The 15,783-nt window shown below is 45.4% G+C and overlaps 2 protein-coding genes across 2 annotated transcripts in view; both read left to right on the plus strand.

Moving 5' to 3' along the window:
• The first annotated feature begins 551 nt into the window (after window positions 1-551).
• Window positions 552-1,783, plus strand: LOC144123893 (52 kDa repressor of the inhibitor of the protein kinase-like). The gene is made up of 2 exons (XM_077656610.1): window positions 552-788; window positions 1,552-1,783. The coding sequence occupies exons 1-2, from the start codon at window positions 685-687 to the stop codon at window positions 1,781-1,783; spliced, it is 336 nt and encodes a 111-aa protein (XP_077512736.1). The 5' UTR covers window positions 552-684.
• A 1,275-nt stretch (window positions 1,784-3,058) lies between these two features.
• Window positions 3,059-15,783, plus strand: part of LOC144123894 (uncharacterized) — a 46,549-nt gene continuing 33,824 nt past the window's right edge. The window contains exons 1-6 of the mRNA XM_077656611.1: window positions 3,059-3,147; window positions 3,232-3,309; window positions 3,396-3,473; window positions 3,591-3,734; window positions 3,857-3,925; window positions 9,798-9,877. Coding sequence (XP_077512737.1) covers window positions 3,087-3,147; window positions 3,232-3,309; window positions 3,396-3,473; window positions 3,591-3,734; window positions 3,857-3,925; window positions 9,798-9,877 — 510 coding nt within the window. The 5' untranslated portion in view covers window positions 3,059-3,086. The remainder of the gene's footprint in view (window positions 3,148-3,231; window positions 3,310-3,395; window positions 3,474-3,590; window positions 3,735-3,856; window positions 3,926-9,797; window positions 9,878-15,783) is intronic.

A 15,783-nucleotide genomic window follows, 5' to 3' on the forward strand; every position in this document is an offset into this window, starting at 1 on the left:
ATACTGAGCGCGGTGGGCCCGTGCGAGCGGTCTTTTAAAGCCAGCACGGGCTACCCGATAAGAGATAGCCGGGCAGTGAGCACAAGGCGGATTTAAAGTGGTGGCGAAGGCTGGGCCGAAAAGTGGTTTAGCGCGACTGCAGCGCAACAAGAGGATGGGGGGCAAAACACTCATATAAAGAAATGATATAGCTACAAAATTGGAATGTAATCTGCTAATAGAAAAGAAAAAATATATTAGCACCTTGTTTTATGAAAGGGGTAAGTCATTTTATTAAAACCTGGCAAATTTTGTATTTTTGCAACACTCTTGACCTGCCCCCTATTCATGAGTGTGCGGTGCATTACAGCGCGTCTTTGCAGGCCTTGTTTCGATACCCGGCTAACCCGGCCACAGTGGCGGGAGCTTACGAAGCGATTTCTTATCGCCAGCTGTCTGCGATGGCGCGCCTGGTAAAGCGTATAAATTTAGCGCGCCGGTCTCAAAATGCTCCTTTTGCGAAGTTTTCGTCGTCCTTGCACGTCGCTCCTTTGTCACCGTTCGGTAAGATTTGCACCCCGCTGCACCGCTGCGGCAGTTTTCTCGGTTTTGTCGTTTCCTTCGGCGTGCGGCCAGTGCGAAGTCTTTTTCCGTCTTTGCACGCTTCGCGCTCTTCTTTTGAAGCGCTTAGCGCTTCATTTCAAGATGAGCTTGCGGCATGTGAAGAAACGATGCTCCGTGGTACACTGCGACAGCGTGGATAGTACCATTGGTGTCACGCTACACCGATTCCCGCTGGACTTTCACAGGTGAGCTCTTGACAGTGTCGTCTGCTCTAGGTATGCGCGATAGCTTCGATATGGTTTCGCCGGGCTGTTCGCTCGTGTTTCATAGCTGTAACCCGTTCGTGCGTACTTGGCTTCATGTTTTCGGGGATATTTATGTACTACACTGCAGGGCACACACTTTCAGTGCTGAGGTGTGCGAAAGAGGCCCATATTTTTCTAATTTATAGTGAGTTTCATGCAGCTGACTATCACCAACGTGAACTTCACACCGGGCTCTCAGGAGCAACCACGTGCACGCTACTGACCGGGAGGCCCATTTAGAACAAAGTTTGCTACCTGACAGCTCTGAGTACGACATTGTTTAGTTTTGCAAAACCATGAAGCCAATTTGAGGATCCCCTCGCAGCTGGGAGTATCGAAACTCAGCCTCGTGTATGTGCGCGGCTTTGAGGAGGCTTTAACTGGATTCGCTCAGCAGGAGTTATTGCCTGCCTTGGTATTGCTGACCTACATATACATGACTGTCAGGGTAATTTTAAACGCACTTCACTCTCGTCACTCGTTGAGCTTAGAAAAGCAGCTAGACGCGTGGCATGAGGATGAGCGTTACCGCACTCTGGGGCGCAGAGAGCTTGGCGCGAGCATTTACTACCATAGTTCAGATGTAATGCAAGTTTAATTTACTGCAGTTAGCAGTGACAGGAATAATGACGCATTGGCGTTTCGAGTATGCGTATTCCTTTTGGCGCAGTTGTATATAACGTGCATGTTGCATCACGTCCAGGTGCCGAGCGTGGGCGCAGTTCTGCCGCAACGTCAGCCTGGAGAAGAAGGCGCCGTCGCAGCTACGAGAACTCAGGATTTGCTCGAGGCACTTCGAACCATCTGTGTATCTGACGTCAGGAAGGCTGCGACACGATGCTTTGCCTACTCGAGCAAGCATTGCCGGTAATTTTTGTTATCAAACTTTTAAGGCATTCGCCGCTCTTGAAATGTTAGGTTTTGTGAAAAAATGAAATTTTTCCTTTTTGTCGTAACCGTAAACAGTCTAGCGTCTTTTGCAAAACGAATATATATATATGTATATATATATATATATATATATATATATATATATATATATATATATATATATATTCGTTCCTTTTACGTCTCTTGTATGCACTGTACACTGTATGTGAGGTTCGTGACAAATGTCCAACATAGCATAGAATTAGGTTTGTGCTTGTGGTAAGCTAATGGCACAAGCTTAGTAGGCGAAGGGTGCTCGAGCGAATTTCTAGGCACGGGTGCGGAAAAAGTACACTGACGGTGTGAATACTCTTGCCTGATATTTCCGGTAAAAAAAAAGGATAATGGAAGTGGGATATTCGGTAGTCTGGTATGGCAAAGGGCTCCAAAGGATCTTAACGTGAGTCTGTCAGTCTTCCGGTTCAGGCTGTTTGATGCCGCTAGCCATTTCAGCAACGGAAACCAGGCGACTCTACATGTTTTGCAGCAAGTGGGAGTTGAATCTTTCATATTCACCGTGAAACCTTGTCTCATGAACGGTCCCTGTCGTGTCCAGAGGGCATTCCCGTCCTTCCTTTGATAGCTCAAAAGAAGTGAGGGGGAAAAAAGGGTGAGCCTTCCTAAATGTTTGATGAATTTTAGTACTCCAGAACTTTGCTTTCTTGTATGCAGTGCTTCTTTTTTCATCTTCAGTCTTATCAGGATGCAATCTTATGCCGACTTGGGCAAGGTACGCTTGGTGAAAAGCTTCTCGAGATATTGTGTGCTCATGTGTTAGGTATCAAAGCATGCACTGAACGATTATAGAAATGCACTAATTGTTTGTGTTGTTGCCTTTTACCTCAATATTCATGCTAGCGAAAGCCAATGTTTGTACAGGTTTCTATTTTTTGCGATAATTGCTTACGAATTCATTCTTGTTGCATCTCATTGCGTAGGCCATAGGCTGACCTGCATAAATCTGTAAACAATATGGGGCACATTACTTGATTTGCGAGCAATCGTTGTTTGTGTGATAGGCGAATTTCGCACTCTTCAAAGTAAAACATAGCATATGAAAATTGCAAATGATTTACTGGTGCTCCACAGCTGCTGATGACATCAAACTAATGTGCCTAACGATTAAGGGTGGTAAACAGGAGTTTATTTCATTGGATAAGCATTTTTCTTTCTAGAGTGATGACAATGAACCGCATGCTGTGGAAGCTATAGTTCTTTGGAAATTATTTACTATAAAGGTACTGAATTCTCTTTTCTCTCCGCAATAATGTTGCCATTTCAGACACCTCAAGGGAATGCAGCAGCGACATGGACTGTTCACAATCTCTGAGCAAAACTTCGGCATCAGTGCGCCGGGCTGGAGAACCAGGTGAGCAGGGTTGTATGCATAACTGACGTAAATCTTTTGAAAATGGTGACGACTGAAAGCTCATTGGACTGCTTCCTATGATAGCTGCTGTCTCCGGTGAACCTGTTTCCAAGGGGTACGTCCAGAGTCGGTCGTCCCAGTCGCTGCTACTCTTCCAAGAAGGTGATTGTTATTTCGTATCTGCTCGAACAGCCTGAGGAGGTATGGCTCAGAAATATGCTACAATTCCTTGTCTGTGCGCTGTGCAGATGCAGATGGTGCCAGCCCTACTGGTTCTACGCTGAACCAAGCTTGTTCCCACGCCAGTGGCTTCATAATGGTTCAGTGTAAGTGTTAATTCCGCCTGTGGCGCTTAGTTATTATTTGTGCATTGTTGGGTTGCTGGCTTCCCTGTCAGAACTGTGCTCTCACTATATTTTGTTCTTTATATTCTGTGGGCGCAGCTGACCACACATATGCAGGACCAAGCACTGAAGCAAGCGCTTCATCTCTGGAACCTGGCACGGCAGGGGTGGCCGCAACACTGTCAGCGAGTGCTGATCTGTCACCAGGAGCTCCGTTCAGCAGTTCGCCTCTTTCTTATGAAGGTTAGCAATTTTACAACGCTTTCGCAATATTGCGCACTTTTTGGTGCTACAGGACTACATGCAGCTATGACTAAACCCGACGTAGCAACTTATTGCTCTTCCGTCGACTCTGTACGTTGCAGGATCTTTCACCAGCCCCATCAATGAAAGGCGGCCACTGCAGAAACTTCAGGCCAAGCTCAGGCAGCTGCGTAACCGCAACAAGAGGCTGCAAGGACTGCTGCTTCAGCGCCGTCGCATGAAGACCACTGCCGAATTGGTAGATAGTCTGCGTGAGCATTTAACACCAGCTGTTGCTGCTTTTGTTGAAGCTCAGTTAAAGATGCACAATGTCAGCAGGTTTGGCCGTCGATGGTGCAGCCAAAACAAAACCTTTGCTTTAGGTTTATACTTCCACAGCCCAAAAGGTTACAGATATTGCAGGAAACTCCTGAAACTTCCATCTGTTAGGTCACTGCAGCTGTGGCTTGCACGCGTACCATTGAGGGTTGGATTTTATCCTGAAGTTTTTGATTTGATCGAGAAACGGGCAGCGTCTTTTCCACGGCAAAACATGGCTTGCACCATAATTTTTTGATGAAATGCATGTTTCAAAGGAGCTGTCGTACAATCCAGTGCCGGACAGATTTGAAGGCCTTGAAGAGTACAGTGCAGCACAAGGTCCAAATCTTGCAAACAAGGCGCTTGTGTTCATGGCCAAAGGAATGTCTACGCCTTGGAAGCAGCCTCTTGGCTACTTTTTTGCAGATAAGGCAGCGCCTGGAACTTTTCTGTATGATCTCCTCTTCAAATGCCACAAAATGTTGGTTGGAGCTGGATTGCAGCCTGTGGCTGTGGTTTGTGATCAGGGGAACCAAAATGTTTCTCTGTTTTCGAAACTTGTGACCCCTGAAAAGCCGTACTTAAGTGTGAATGGTGAACCGCTTTTCTTTACTTTTGATCCACCGCATTTGCTCAAGTGCTTGCGCAATATGCTCTTCAAGTACGACTTCAGGGTAGGCAGTGACACAATTAAAAGCTCGTACATACGACAGGCTTATGAGAAGGATCGAGAAATGCAAATTCGGTCCATCCCAAAGTTGAGTGCCTGGCACTTTAATTTAACTTTTGCTTCGAAGATGTCTGTGAAACTCGCAGCACAGGTATTCAGCAATCATTGCGCTGCTGCATTGTGCACATTGGTAACATTCCAACAGTTGCCATCAGAGGCTATCCACACAGCCAGATTTGTTGAGAGGATCGATAGACTCTTTGACAGTCTAAATACTTCACAGAAGCGGGGAAAGTCTCCGTATGCATCTGCAATTTGTGCAGGATCTGTGCATGAAGAGTTTTTGGAAGAGTGTATTGCAGTTTTCGAAAACATCGAAGTTCTAGGCTGTGTGCGGCAGCCTCTTTGCATCCGTGGCTTCTGCCAAACTATGAGGGCTGTGCTGCTGTTATGGAACCACCTGGCCTCTCGCTATGGTTTGACATACCTCCTTACCAGGCACCTGAACCAGGATGCACTTGAGAACACCTTTGCTATTGTTAGGTCGAAATCTGGATCGCACAGCAACTCGTCTTGCCGGCAGTTTCAAGCAGCATTTAGGCATCTTTTAGTTAGCAACCTTTTCAAACTGTCGGAAAGCAGCAACTGTGCTGAAGACATGTCTAGCCTTCTAGCCACTCTCCCAGTTTGTTTATCTAAGTCTGCTCTTTATCTCTGTACAGCTGCCACATCTTTGCCAGTTGCAGTAGAAGTTTTGCCATATGATTATCAGTCTCCAATACTAGAAAACAACATTGTCTATTTTGCTGGCTGGCTTGCCTACAAGTTTATGAATGATCACAGGTGTGTTACAGGGCCACATACGTGCGAGGTGAGGCTAGAAAATGCCGCCTTTGCCGATCAGAGCCAAGTTCTCTTATACTTAAGTGTCAAAAATCCTGGAGAAGGTGACTTTGGGAGCCTGTCAGTTCCTACACTCTCGTTTGTAGCTTTCATCAATGCTTGCGAGCAGGTTTTTGTCGCATCTAGTTCCAATATTGTGGGAAAAGAACAAGTAGGGCATGATCTGTGCATGTTGCTTCATGCCAAGGAAGAAAAATCGCTGACTGTGTGTGGTGACGACGTTTATGATGGTTTGTTTGCCCTGTTCGTCAGGGTGAGGCTGCATTGGCTTGCACGCAGAAAAAATCTTGAACTGCACAGTCAAACTACTAAACGGAAAGCCACGAAGCAAGCACTGAGGCTAAGCAAATGAAAAGGATGCAATTCCCGAGCTGTTGGCTGAATATTTTGTGAAGTTGCAGGCTATTATGCAGCCTGTGCAACAAATCAGCTTAGTCTGGTTTAACGGTTGCAAAGGGTTTTTTTCTGGTTCACAGCCTGGTTTTATTCTTTTATTTTTTACTTGTGTATTTTGATTTGCTAGGATGTGACGTGGTTGCTCACAGGGGCAATGGTTTAACAATGTAGCATCTTTCATCGTTCATTCCACTATGTCACTCTTTTAGGGTACTTTTATGCCATGTACAGCCTGTTCAAGTGTCACCTATGTACTTGTGCAATATTTTCAGATAAAACGCCATACCGATAAAGCGAATGCCTCTGAAAGGAGACTTTCTAGGTAATGGATTAACCTAGTTTCCGTGGCGCTGGGAATAATTTTTCCACCTGCTCGCCCCCCCTGCAGTTCCATGCTGGCAGGTATAATGAAATCAACCATTGTCATCATAACTACCCCTCGGCACCACTGGCTACCAGGCCACCTTTTAGCAGGCTAGTTGCATCTCAGGGTTTTTAGTAGGATCATTGTCAGCGCAACGAACAGAACAGCGCTGGACTTTTATCTGGCTATATTGTAGCGTACAGTACACTGATTACATGCTTTACTGCCCCGCGAATGTCCTTGCACTTCACTGTACGCTGTACTTCATGTGTACTTTTGTTGACGTAAAATTACTTCAAATTGATCCGGCTAACGACTAGAAGTACTCTGGATGGTACGCCGGCTCAATGTATGGTATTTGCTCCTACGTTGAGCACGTTTGAGGGTGCTAAAGCTGGCTTTAACATTGCCTTGCAGATGTAAACGCACCTGCTATATTCTTTCAGCTGAAGAAATTAAATGTGAAGAATAATCCCAGTGTGCTCTATGGTTTGTGTTGATGCGCCTACTTATGTCATGTTATGTTTGCTTCAATTGAAGCTGTCGTAGCATTGTTTTCTATACTTTTCAATTTCCAAACTGACAACGTTCGTGGCACTTCAGGGCTTTTTCCTATCTGCACTGTGACTATTGAGATGATTAGCCAACTTAAACAATACTGCTTGTGGTGCCTGTGACATGTATTTTTGTTTGTGTGCCAAGGGTGTGCTTTGTGACTGTATTTGTTTGGTTGCTGCAATAAACAATGAATATGAAACTATGAAAACCATACTTGCCGTACACTCTATTGCGAACTGTGCACTTGAGCCAGTGCTTTGTGCGTCATACCTTGCATCATACCTTGCTGTACTCAAACGCTCTCAAAAGTACTAGCACCAGTATTTGCACTACGAAACATGCATGCTTCGCCAGTGTCTGGAAGTGCTGCTGCCTTTCTATGCTGCCCCTCCTTTACCAGTCACTTTCATTGCGTTCCCAATTGCACATTAACAAGGCCATAACTAGCAGGAACTCGAGCACATTTGACTGGCAAAGGTTGGGGCGCGCTGAAAGGCAGCAACCTTCGAGAGGTACGGGCTCGAAAACGCGGATTCTACAGAAAGACCGCTTTATAATTCGCGCCAAAAGCATACGTATGCGTGACGTCATTCTACGTCACGTTTGCGTAGTTTGCCCCCCAAAATCCAGGGGGCGCTGGAGTGCCCACGAGCCGCCATTTTTTGGACCAATGGGCGTCTATGGAGCCTTCGCTACCAGTGTACATCTACCTTGGTGAGCATGCGCAGGCAGTACGCGATAACACGCGTGCTTGGTTTCGCGCACACACAACAGTTATCCTGCCTTTCATATGTACAGCAGCCGGAACACCAGGAAGAAGGAGAAGATAGTACAGAGGGCTGCACTTCCAACTTTTATTTGAAGAAAAACTGAACGCGCACTTATATACACACACCAGGTAAAAGCACACCAAGGGGAGTGGTCAAGGCACGCGAACGAACTGCCCAGGCGGCACAACAGTATTGGGCGAACAATGGGCGGTCATTTAAAAATATGTGGCATTAACGGCAGTCCTACAATGGCTTTTAGGCAAAGCGCAACAACCTTGACACATTGGCCCCACTTTAAGGCCAGTTCTGGGCCAACGTTCGACCGATCGAGCGGCCCACGCAGGCCTGGCGTTCGTTCCGCGACATGGGATTGGCTTTCCAGCTTTTGAACATTTATATCCAGCTTTCAAACATTAATAGCCAGCTTTCAAACACTGGTATTGTGCTTTGGCAAACTGGCTTATGCAACATAACCCACTGCCCAATGACTGGAACTGTGGAGGTATCATTCAACCTAGGATATATTCATATATGAGGGTTCCTAAGAATTCAAGAAAAAGACTGGTTTATTGCATCGAGTTACAAGGATCACGCTTCTAGCGCACGCAGAATACCTTGGGCTCCTACAGTCATCCTGGGAATTAGAGGAAAGGAGGACCCAAGACCATTGTGGCAGATGCTGTGGGAAAATCATTCATTTTCAACATTGCTGTGAGCCGATGATTCAGGTTGGACAGCGCAGCTCGGCAAGCTGCTGTTGCACGACTAAGACATTCATAAAGTGTTTAACGGAGCTGTCCTCCTATGAAGTTATCAGTCATATCTGAAGTAATTGTTGCACTCCTCTTGTAAGGGGACTCTTCCACTGCACTCAAATTCCTCGTCCAGCTCTTGCACGATGACCTCACAATTCGTGGAGCCTGCAAAATGAGGCATGATGTTATGACGAACATAAATATAGCCGTCACAGGACAAAAACAGAACTTATTGAATAGGAATGAATTTTGTGAGGCACAGTCAGTGTGAAAACACTCGACACACATTTTATAGGATATTTTGTAACAACACCGCATTTTTTGCACAAAGTGAAATTTAATTTGCCTTGTGCCAGTTTGGTGATTTCTAGTTTAATGCGCCGTTTCGCACCTCCTGTAAAGATATTCAATCTGAAAAAACTAAGTAATGTGATATTGAAAAGAAATCAATGTATTATATTGCTTTAATATCTTAACTACGTCTCTCTAAATTGAGAGCACATTTCTTATTCATGTAAAGATGCACAGGTTGTAGCATATCCTTCATATAGAGTCGAAACAACAGTTTTTAACAAAGCTCGTTTTTTTAAATGGGGTTAAAAACAAATGCGCTGAACGAAAAAAACTCAGAACAGCTTTGTTTTTTTAATCCAGCAGTTTACCTTAGTCGCTTCCAACGCATGTAATACAGATTCGAAACTGACTTGAAAACCACACAAAACATCCGTCTGACAGTCCAGAGTAGTGCCTTTTTTTCATTGAGAGATAACGTGGCAAAAGCTTTAACCATAAATTGCAGATTTTCTATTGCACCTGCAAGTCTGTTAGCCTGAGAGAAACAGCGCGGAAGTAGTACACATATACTTACCGAATGGTCTGTAGTGGAACACAAAACAGTTCTGATTACTATCCTGCATAAGCTGTACATGACAAACGTATTCCTGAATGCATCGAATGTCAGGTCACATGAATTCAAACCTACTGTTCTAGAAAGTAGTGAATGTTTGGTGAATTCATTGCTCCAAAGACAAAAAAGTTCTTACCATTCGGGCAGATCTGCACTGCGCACGACGTCAAGCCAGACATTTGGCAATGAGAGTAGGTACATAGAAGTCGCCCTCGTGCTTTGTCTCGCTCTCTTTTTGTGCCGGAAAATATAAAGCCGCATGTAGTCAAAGCAACACTTACTCCCAAAATCACATTCATTTGTGAACGTATCTCAAGATAAAATATTTGTAGTACTTAAAAATAAGATATTGCAGGTTAGGGTAGTGAACGGCGTCGGAGCTCTCATATAGTTTAAGATGTGGCTTTTCGCTTGCGCAGACTACGAACGGAGCGAGCTCGAGTGTGCATGCTATTTCGTCGCGCTGGTTGTGCTGTTGGGCGTCGCCGTGCCAGACAAGGCAAGACTCGTCCAGTAAAGAATGAGTCGTGTCAATACATCGCGCTGTGAGGAGTGGCAGGGGAGGCGACGGTGATGGGGGAAAGAGGGGGTGGTGGCTGCATTGGGGAAAGCCATTTTTTACACAGCTTTTGTGGTGGCAAAAAAAGTTTCGAGCTGCTAGGTAGAGAAAACAAGATCTTGGGGGAGGGGGGGGGGGGGGGGAGGGGGGGGGGGCACGAACGGCGCAGCCCGGAGCTGCACAGGGAAGAAACAGCTTGGAGAAAAGATAGATAGATAAAGAGGAGGAGGGAAAGGCAGGGATGTTAACTAGAAAGGGGTTCCGGTTGGCTACCCTGCACTGGGGAAGAGGGATTAGGAGACTAAAAGGAGGAAGAGAGAAGGGGAAAAAGGCATAACACACACACACACACATGCACACACACACGCACAACGCCTTGAAAAGGGCACGTCCGGGAGATGAGCTGGGGAGATACGAAACTTCAAAAGAGAGAGGGGACGAGGGCCGAAATATGTGAAAGAGGTTTGGAATTCTCGGATAATGAATCATAAGCAGTTTTGAAGGCAAGGGTGTGGAAAATGCGGAAGCCTCAAAGTATTCTTGCAAAGCCGCAGGAGAAGCATCATAAAACAATAAATAAAATATTATGCAAGCAAATTCGCATACGGGACATGTGGCAAACAAGCTAGGTTAACATGCGTCGACCACCATTTGTCAGCAGATTTATTTGTTGGTCGTCGAAAAAACCTCCAACTTTATGTTGGTGTAGAAATTTCACTCAAAAAGCTAAAACAAACAAAAACGTGTTGAATTTTGGCTCGCAAATATTTCCGATCCTTTTCATCAATAAAGTGAATGTTCGAAAGCAAAAAAAAATTAATTTTCGATCAACTAAGTAAAGACGCCAGCAAGAGCTATAGCCCTCAATTCCAATTTTCGCAACAGAACAATAAAATTCACGAAAAAACAACATTTTGAAAGATTGCGATCTGCAGAAAAGGAAGGAAAAAGCAAATCAGAAAACAAAGGAGAAGGCGCGATCACAGAGAACGACGTACGGAAGCGTAGGCATGTCTTGCCATGAGTTCGCGTGCGTTTTTGAAGCGGCGGCCTAATATTTCGCGCGTCCCCAACTTATAATTGTTATTTACGAGACCGCTGCTTCTTTTCTAGACGTTGCTAAAATTGCGCACAAAGTCCGCTTAGGGAATGCACTTGCACAAATTTATTACGTTTGATTTAGGGTCTCCATTAAGCAGACACCCACTACGCAGTGTGGCAGTGAATTCTCTAGAATGTGCAAAAAAGCCCTCTTTTCTGGTTCTCCGATACTCGCGGAGGCAGAGCATAAAAAACGCTTTCATTTACATAAATTTCATAAAAATAGGCGGGTTATTATGCCCGTAATCGGACAAAGTCAACAGCGTGAGCTCTGTCTGTGCACTTCTCAAAAAAAAGTATTTTTTTTAATAGCGGCTTGGCTAAGCCATATATAGTTACACGAATCATTACAACTGGGTCGTGCCAGCGCGCATTCGTTAATTACTAAATTTACGAGACCTTTTAAAAAGAATGATTGGTTTGCCGCGTCTAGTTGCCCAGTATTAACAATAGAATTCTATAGATCTGTAGTTGTAGGTCTGGACGATGTCGTCGTCGGCCTCATGCGACAGAGCGGTTGCTCTGTGGCGGAATATGCAGTCCACTGACCACCACCGAAGTCGCCTTCACGTCGCTGCACAACTCAAAATCAGCGAACGGAGACAACAAAAGTCTATGGCAGCAGCACCATTGCTATACAGCGAGTGAATGCGTTTGGAATGCTTTCAAATGCGTTTGGAAATAGTTGTGAAGCACCTTAGAACCCAATTCACCAGCGACGCATCCCACGGCAGACGTCGCTGTTTCGCGCCCCGACGGCTTCGACACGCTCCTCCTTAAGTTTCTCCCTTACGAGAGCTCCCGCTGGTCGGCGCGATCTGCTGACAGCTTCAGTTTCATTTAGTTTTTTCTTCATAACTATCCTCTATCTCCGACTGTGCATTCGGAAATTATACGTTGTTTATCCGACTTTACGCATGTACTTCGAAAGTGTTTGGTAATAAAAAGATGAATAAAACTTCAAATTTTGGAACTCGCCCAAGCCCAGCCCTGGAGCTCAAACGAGTTTTAGCGAGTTCGAAAATTCCGAACTGCCGAGATGGTACTCGACAATAAAATCAATCTTCTACCCAGTATAATAGATGGTAAAATGTTCACCAGCATCTGCCCAGACAGCACAGGTAATTGGCCCAATATTGTAAAAGGGTGGTTTCGCATTGGCCCTTTGTAGGACCAGCCTTTGCCAATACATGCCCAGTATTGGGCCAATTACCTGTGCTTCTTGGGTGCCAGTACACTTTTAACACTGGATAAGGGCTGGCAAGTCAGGGCCAATATAGCCGCGTTTCAAAAATGGCTTATCCAGTTCTGGCAATGACTGAGAGAATTCTGGCCAACATGGCCCACGATAGCTAGGTTTCGAAAACGGCTTTGCCAATTCAGGCGAAGAGTGGGAGAACTCTGCCTAAAATGGCCCACGATAGCCAGATTTTGAAAATGGCTTAGGCAATTCTGGCAAAGCGTAGGAGTAATCTGGCTAACATTGCGCATGTCAGCCTTGATTTGACGAGGGCACAGCCAATATCAGATTCTCATTGGCAACTTGGCGCCACGCTCTGGCAGTGGCTTTCTAATATTGACCCGCTGTCATGTGCTGCCAGGGTGGGACCCACACGATGTTTAGGGCATCTAAAGATAACAAATATCACACTATACAATGAGTTTTATGATATGAAGCACAAATGACATGCATAAAGAGACTGGAAAAACAGGGTTGAGTGTGCGCGAGTGACAGAAATTAGAAAAATGGAAAAATAGAGTTCAGGACGGGAATTTTGCAAAAAGACATGAGAAGGCGAAAACACGACAAAAAGATTAGCGAAACGAAGGATGAGCGCCAGCAATTAACACGAAAATGCTAGAACGAAAATGCAACATGTGAAGTGTGCCTCTAAAAACCAGGCGAAATCAGATAAAACCAGAAAGAAAGGTGATATCGTTTCGAGGTAATGAGATAGGTGAGGTGCTTACGCAACCTTCCTTATGCCAACAGATGTGGGCTGTTTCACGATTTCGCGCTTTAGCTGGTTATGTTTTTTCAAGACGGTTGCCTTCTTAAATTGAGGAATGCATTTCTTTTCGCTGTCAGATGCCCGGCAATAGGCGGGCAAGTTCCTCAATGGCGCCTCAGTTAAATCGTTCTTATGTTCCATTAACCTTTCATTTAAACATCTTCCTGTTTGGCCTATGTAAGCCTTACCGCAAGTTAAAGGACGGGAATATACAACTCCCTCCACACAAGACACAATAGGATTTGGGTGCTGGTTGTACAGCTACTGTTTTTTTTTTCTTTTTGTTCACTTTATTGCACAGGCTTAGCAGGCGTGGTGGGGCTGAAAAGACTACGACTACACCTGCTTTTCGCTACTGTCTTTCTCACTAACATTCTGATTCCAATGGCTACTACAAAGATTTGTGCAGAACTCTTCGGGTATTTTAACTATCTTATGGATATTGCTAATGATACTGCCCTCCTTGTCTCTTAACGCATGCATCTGGTTTTTACTTTCAGTGGTTTCTTTTTCGCCGCTTTTAGGCTACCTACGTTGTTAAGAGCATGCTCAATTCTCTCCATACTAAACTTCCTTACGTCGGCTGCCTTGAGCTTATTTATTACCTTCGATAGCTCTCCTGGTTCTATTTTGTCTCTAGGGCTAGACGCCCTCGTGGTTTGGCGATTCTTAATTAGACCTTTTCGTCTCCCGAGATCGCTCGCCGGTAACCTGTCGAACCATCCTACCACCTACTTCTAGGGCGCGGTCCGTAACGATAGGAGCGACATTATCATTCATTGTTTGAACATTAATATCGTCTTCCTTAGTTAAAGCCGAATATCTCTACTGCAGCGAAATGCTGAATTGCTTTGCTTTCCCTCTTAACGCTAACTCGTTAAGCGGCTTCCGCTTCATTAGTTTTTTCCCATCCGTCTTCATATCTAGGCTAATTCCATACCTTACCATTCTGAGGTCGCTACAACACACTTTTCCGAGGACTCCCACATCCTGAACGGTGCCAGGTTGGGCGCATAGTATGAAGTCTATTTCACTTTTAGTCTCACCACTGGGGCTCTTCCCGGTCCACCCCCTGTTCTCTCGTTTGCGGAATAAGGTATTCATTATCCGTAATTTATTACCATCTGCGAATTCGACTAATCACTCTCCCCTGTTATGCCTTGAACCTAACCTATAGTCGCCTACCGCCTTGTCGCCAGCCTGCTTCTTGCCCACCTTCGCTTTGAAGTCGCCCATCAGTACAATATACTGTGATTTTACTTTGTTCTTTGCTGATTCCATGTCTTCATAGAAGCTTTGAACTATCTGGTCATCATGGATGGATGTACGCGTGTAGGCGTGCACCACCTGCAGCTTGTGCACATTTATGTTTTGGCAGTGCGCGTATCCTATAAAAAAACCTGCGCTAAAAATTGTAGCGACACTAACAATGGCCAAGCTTTTTCCTTCTAGGCTAAGTTTTTTGTCCATGGGTGTTTTGCATATACAGAATGATAGTGTCCTCTGAAACAACTTTTATGGACTGTGCACTCCGAAATTCTTCAGCTGCTCCCTGAAGACAACATTAAGATCGCCTGCAATGTCTTGAGGAATTACAGACATCAAATTATAGAAGTATTTATGTTTAGCTAATGTTTTCTTTCACCGTGCTAGCTCTACCGTATACAGCGCTTCAGAAGCTGTGGTACGTAGCAAATAAATTCCTGAGCAATGAATTTTACAGCATAGGTATGGCAGGCATTTTCCACAACGATCCACGCATGGTTCCGTTCACTGATCCTGTGACGACAGTCTGTACGTGCCTCGTGTTGCCTTCATCCGTCGTCAGGAGCGGCGTAGACAAAAATGGGTGGTAGTGGCGAAACGTGAGCATACCATGCATGCACCTGGCCTCTCGCTTAGTGTAGTGTTTGCCGTCATTGGTTAGAAAGCGTGCGCACCATCATCATCAGCCTAACTACGCCCACTGCAGGTCGAGACGCCTCTGAGATACTGCACGCAGCAGGGAGGTCAGAGCCTGAAGACATGCGGCCGGTCAAACATAAGTAACATGCACCGGAGACGCTCCCCACGGACGCGCTGCCTGGAAACAACCCCGCATCTGTGTCTGCACATTTGGTATACAAGGTGAGACAGCTTTTAGGCCCACCAGCGGAATTGGAAGACTAAGAGAGACCCAGGCTCGGTGCTGTCCCGTGATGACGGGACAGCCATCTGCAACTGTCTCCCGCCGCCTTCGTCGTCTTCAAGTACGACGCGAGCTACGATAGTGAGCGGGGTGGTGTGTGGGCGGAGAAAGGGATTTGCGCTCGATCGGCTTTACTCTTGCACCGATCGCAACATATGCGCCAGCAATCTGCTAAGCCGTTCGTTGGCTAGTTCTTTTAAGACGGGAAAAACACGACTTAAATGAGGCCGTATTGAAAACATTCCAAGTTAACTTCTTTTCCCCGCGCCTGTATTTAAGAACTTAGGCTTATCATACAGAATAATTTTTCAAAACGAACAAACTATAGACTATGCCCCACAATTCCCAAACGTGGAAGGATGACTGAGCTGAGACACTTTCATAATATTTGCCGCATCCCATATATATATAACGCATCCCAAGATGTGTGCTACACTGGCTACCCATCGGAACCAATGGGGCAATATTGGGCAACCAAGCCCAGTTTTTGTACATTGTTGTGCGGCGATCCCAACATACGGGGCAATATTGACCAAATTATACCA

This window comes from Amblyomma americanum, chromosome 3 (assembly GCF_052857255.1).
Source record: "Amblyomma americanum isolate KBUSLIRL-KWMA chromosome 3, ASM5285725v1, whole genome shotgun sequence".
NCBI classification, from domain to species: Eukaryota; Metazoa; Arthropoda; class Arachnida; order Ixodida; family Ixodidae; genus Amblyomma; species Amblyomma americanum.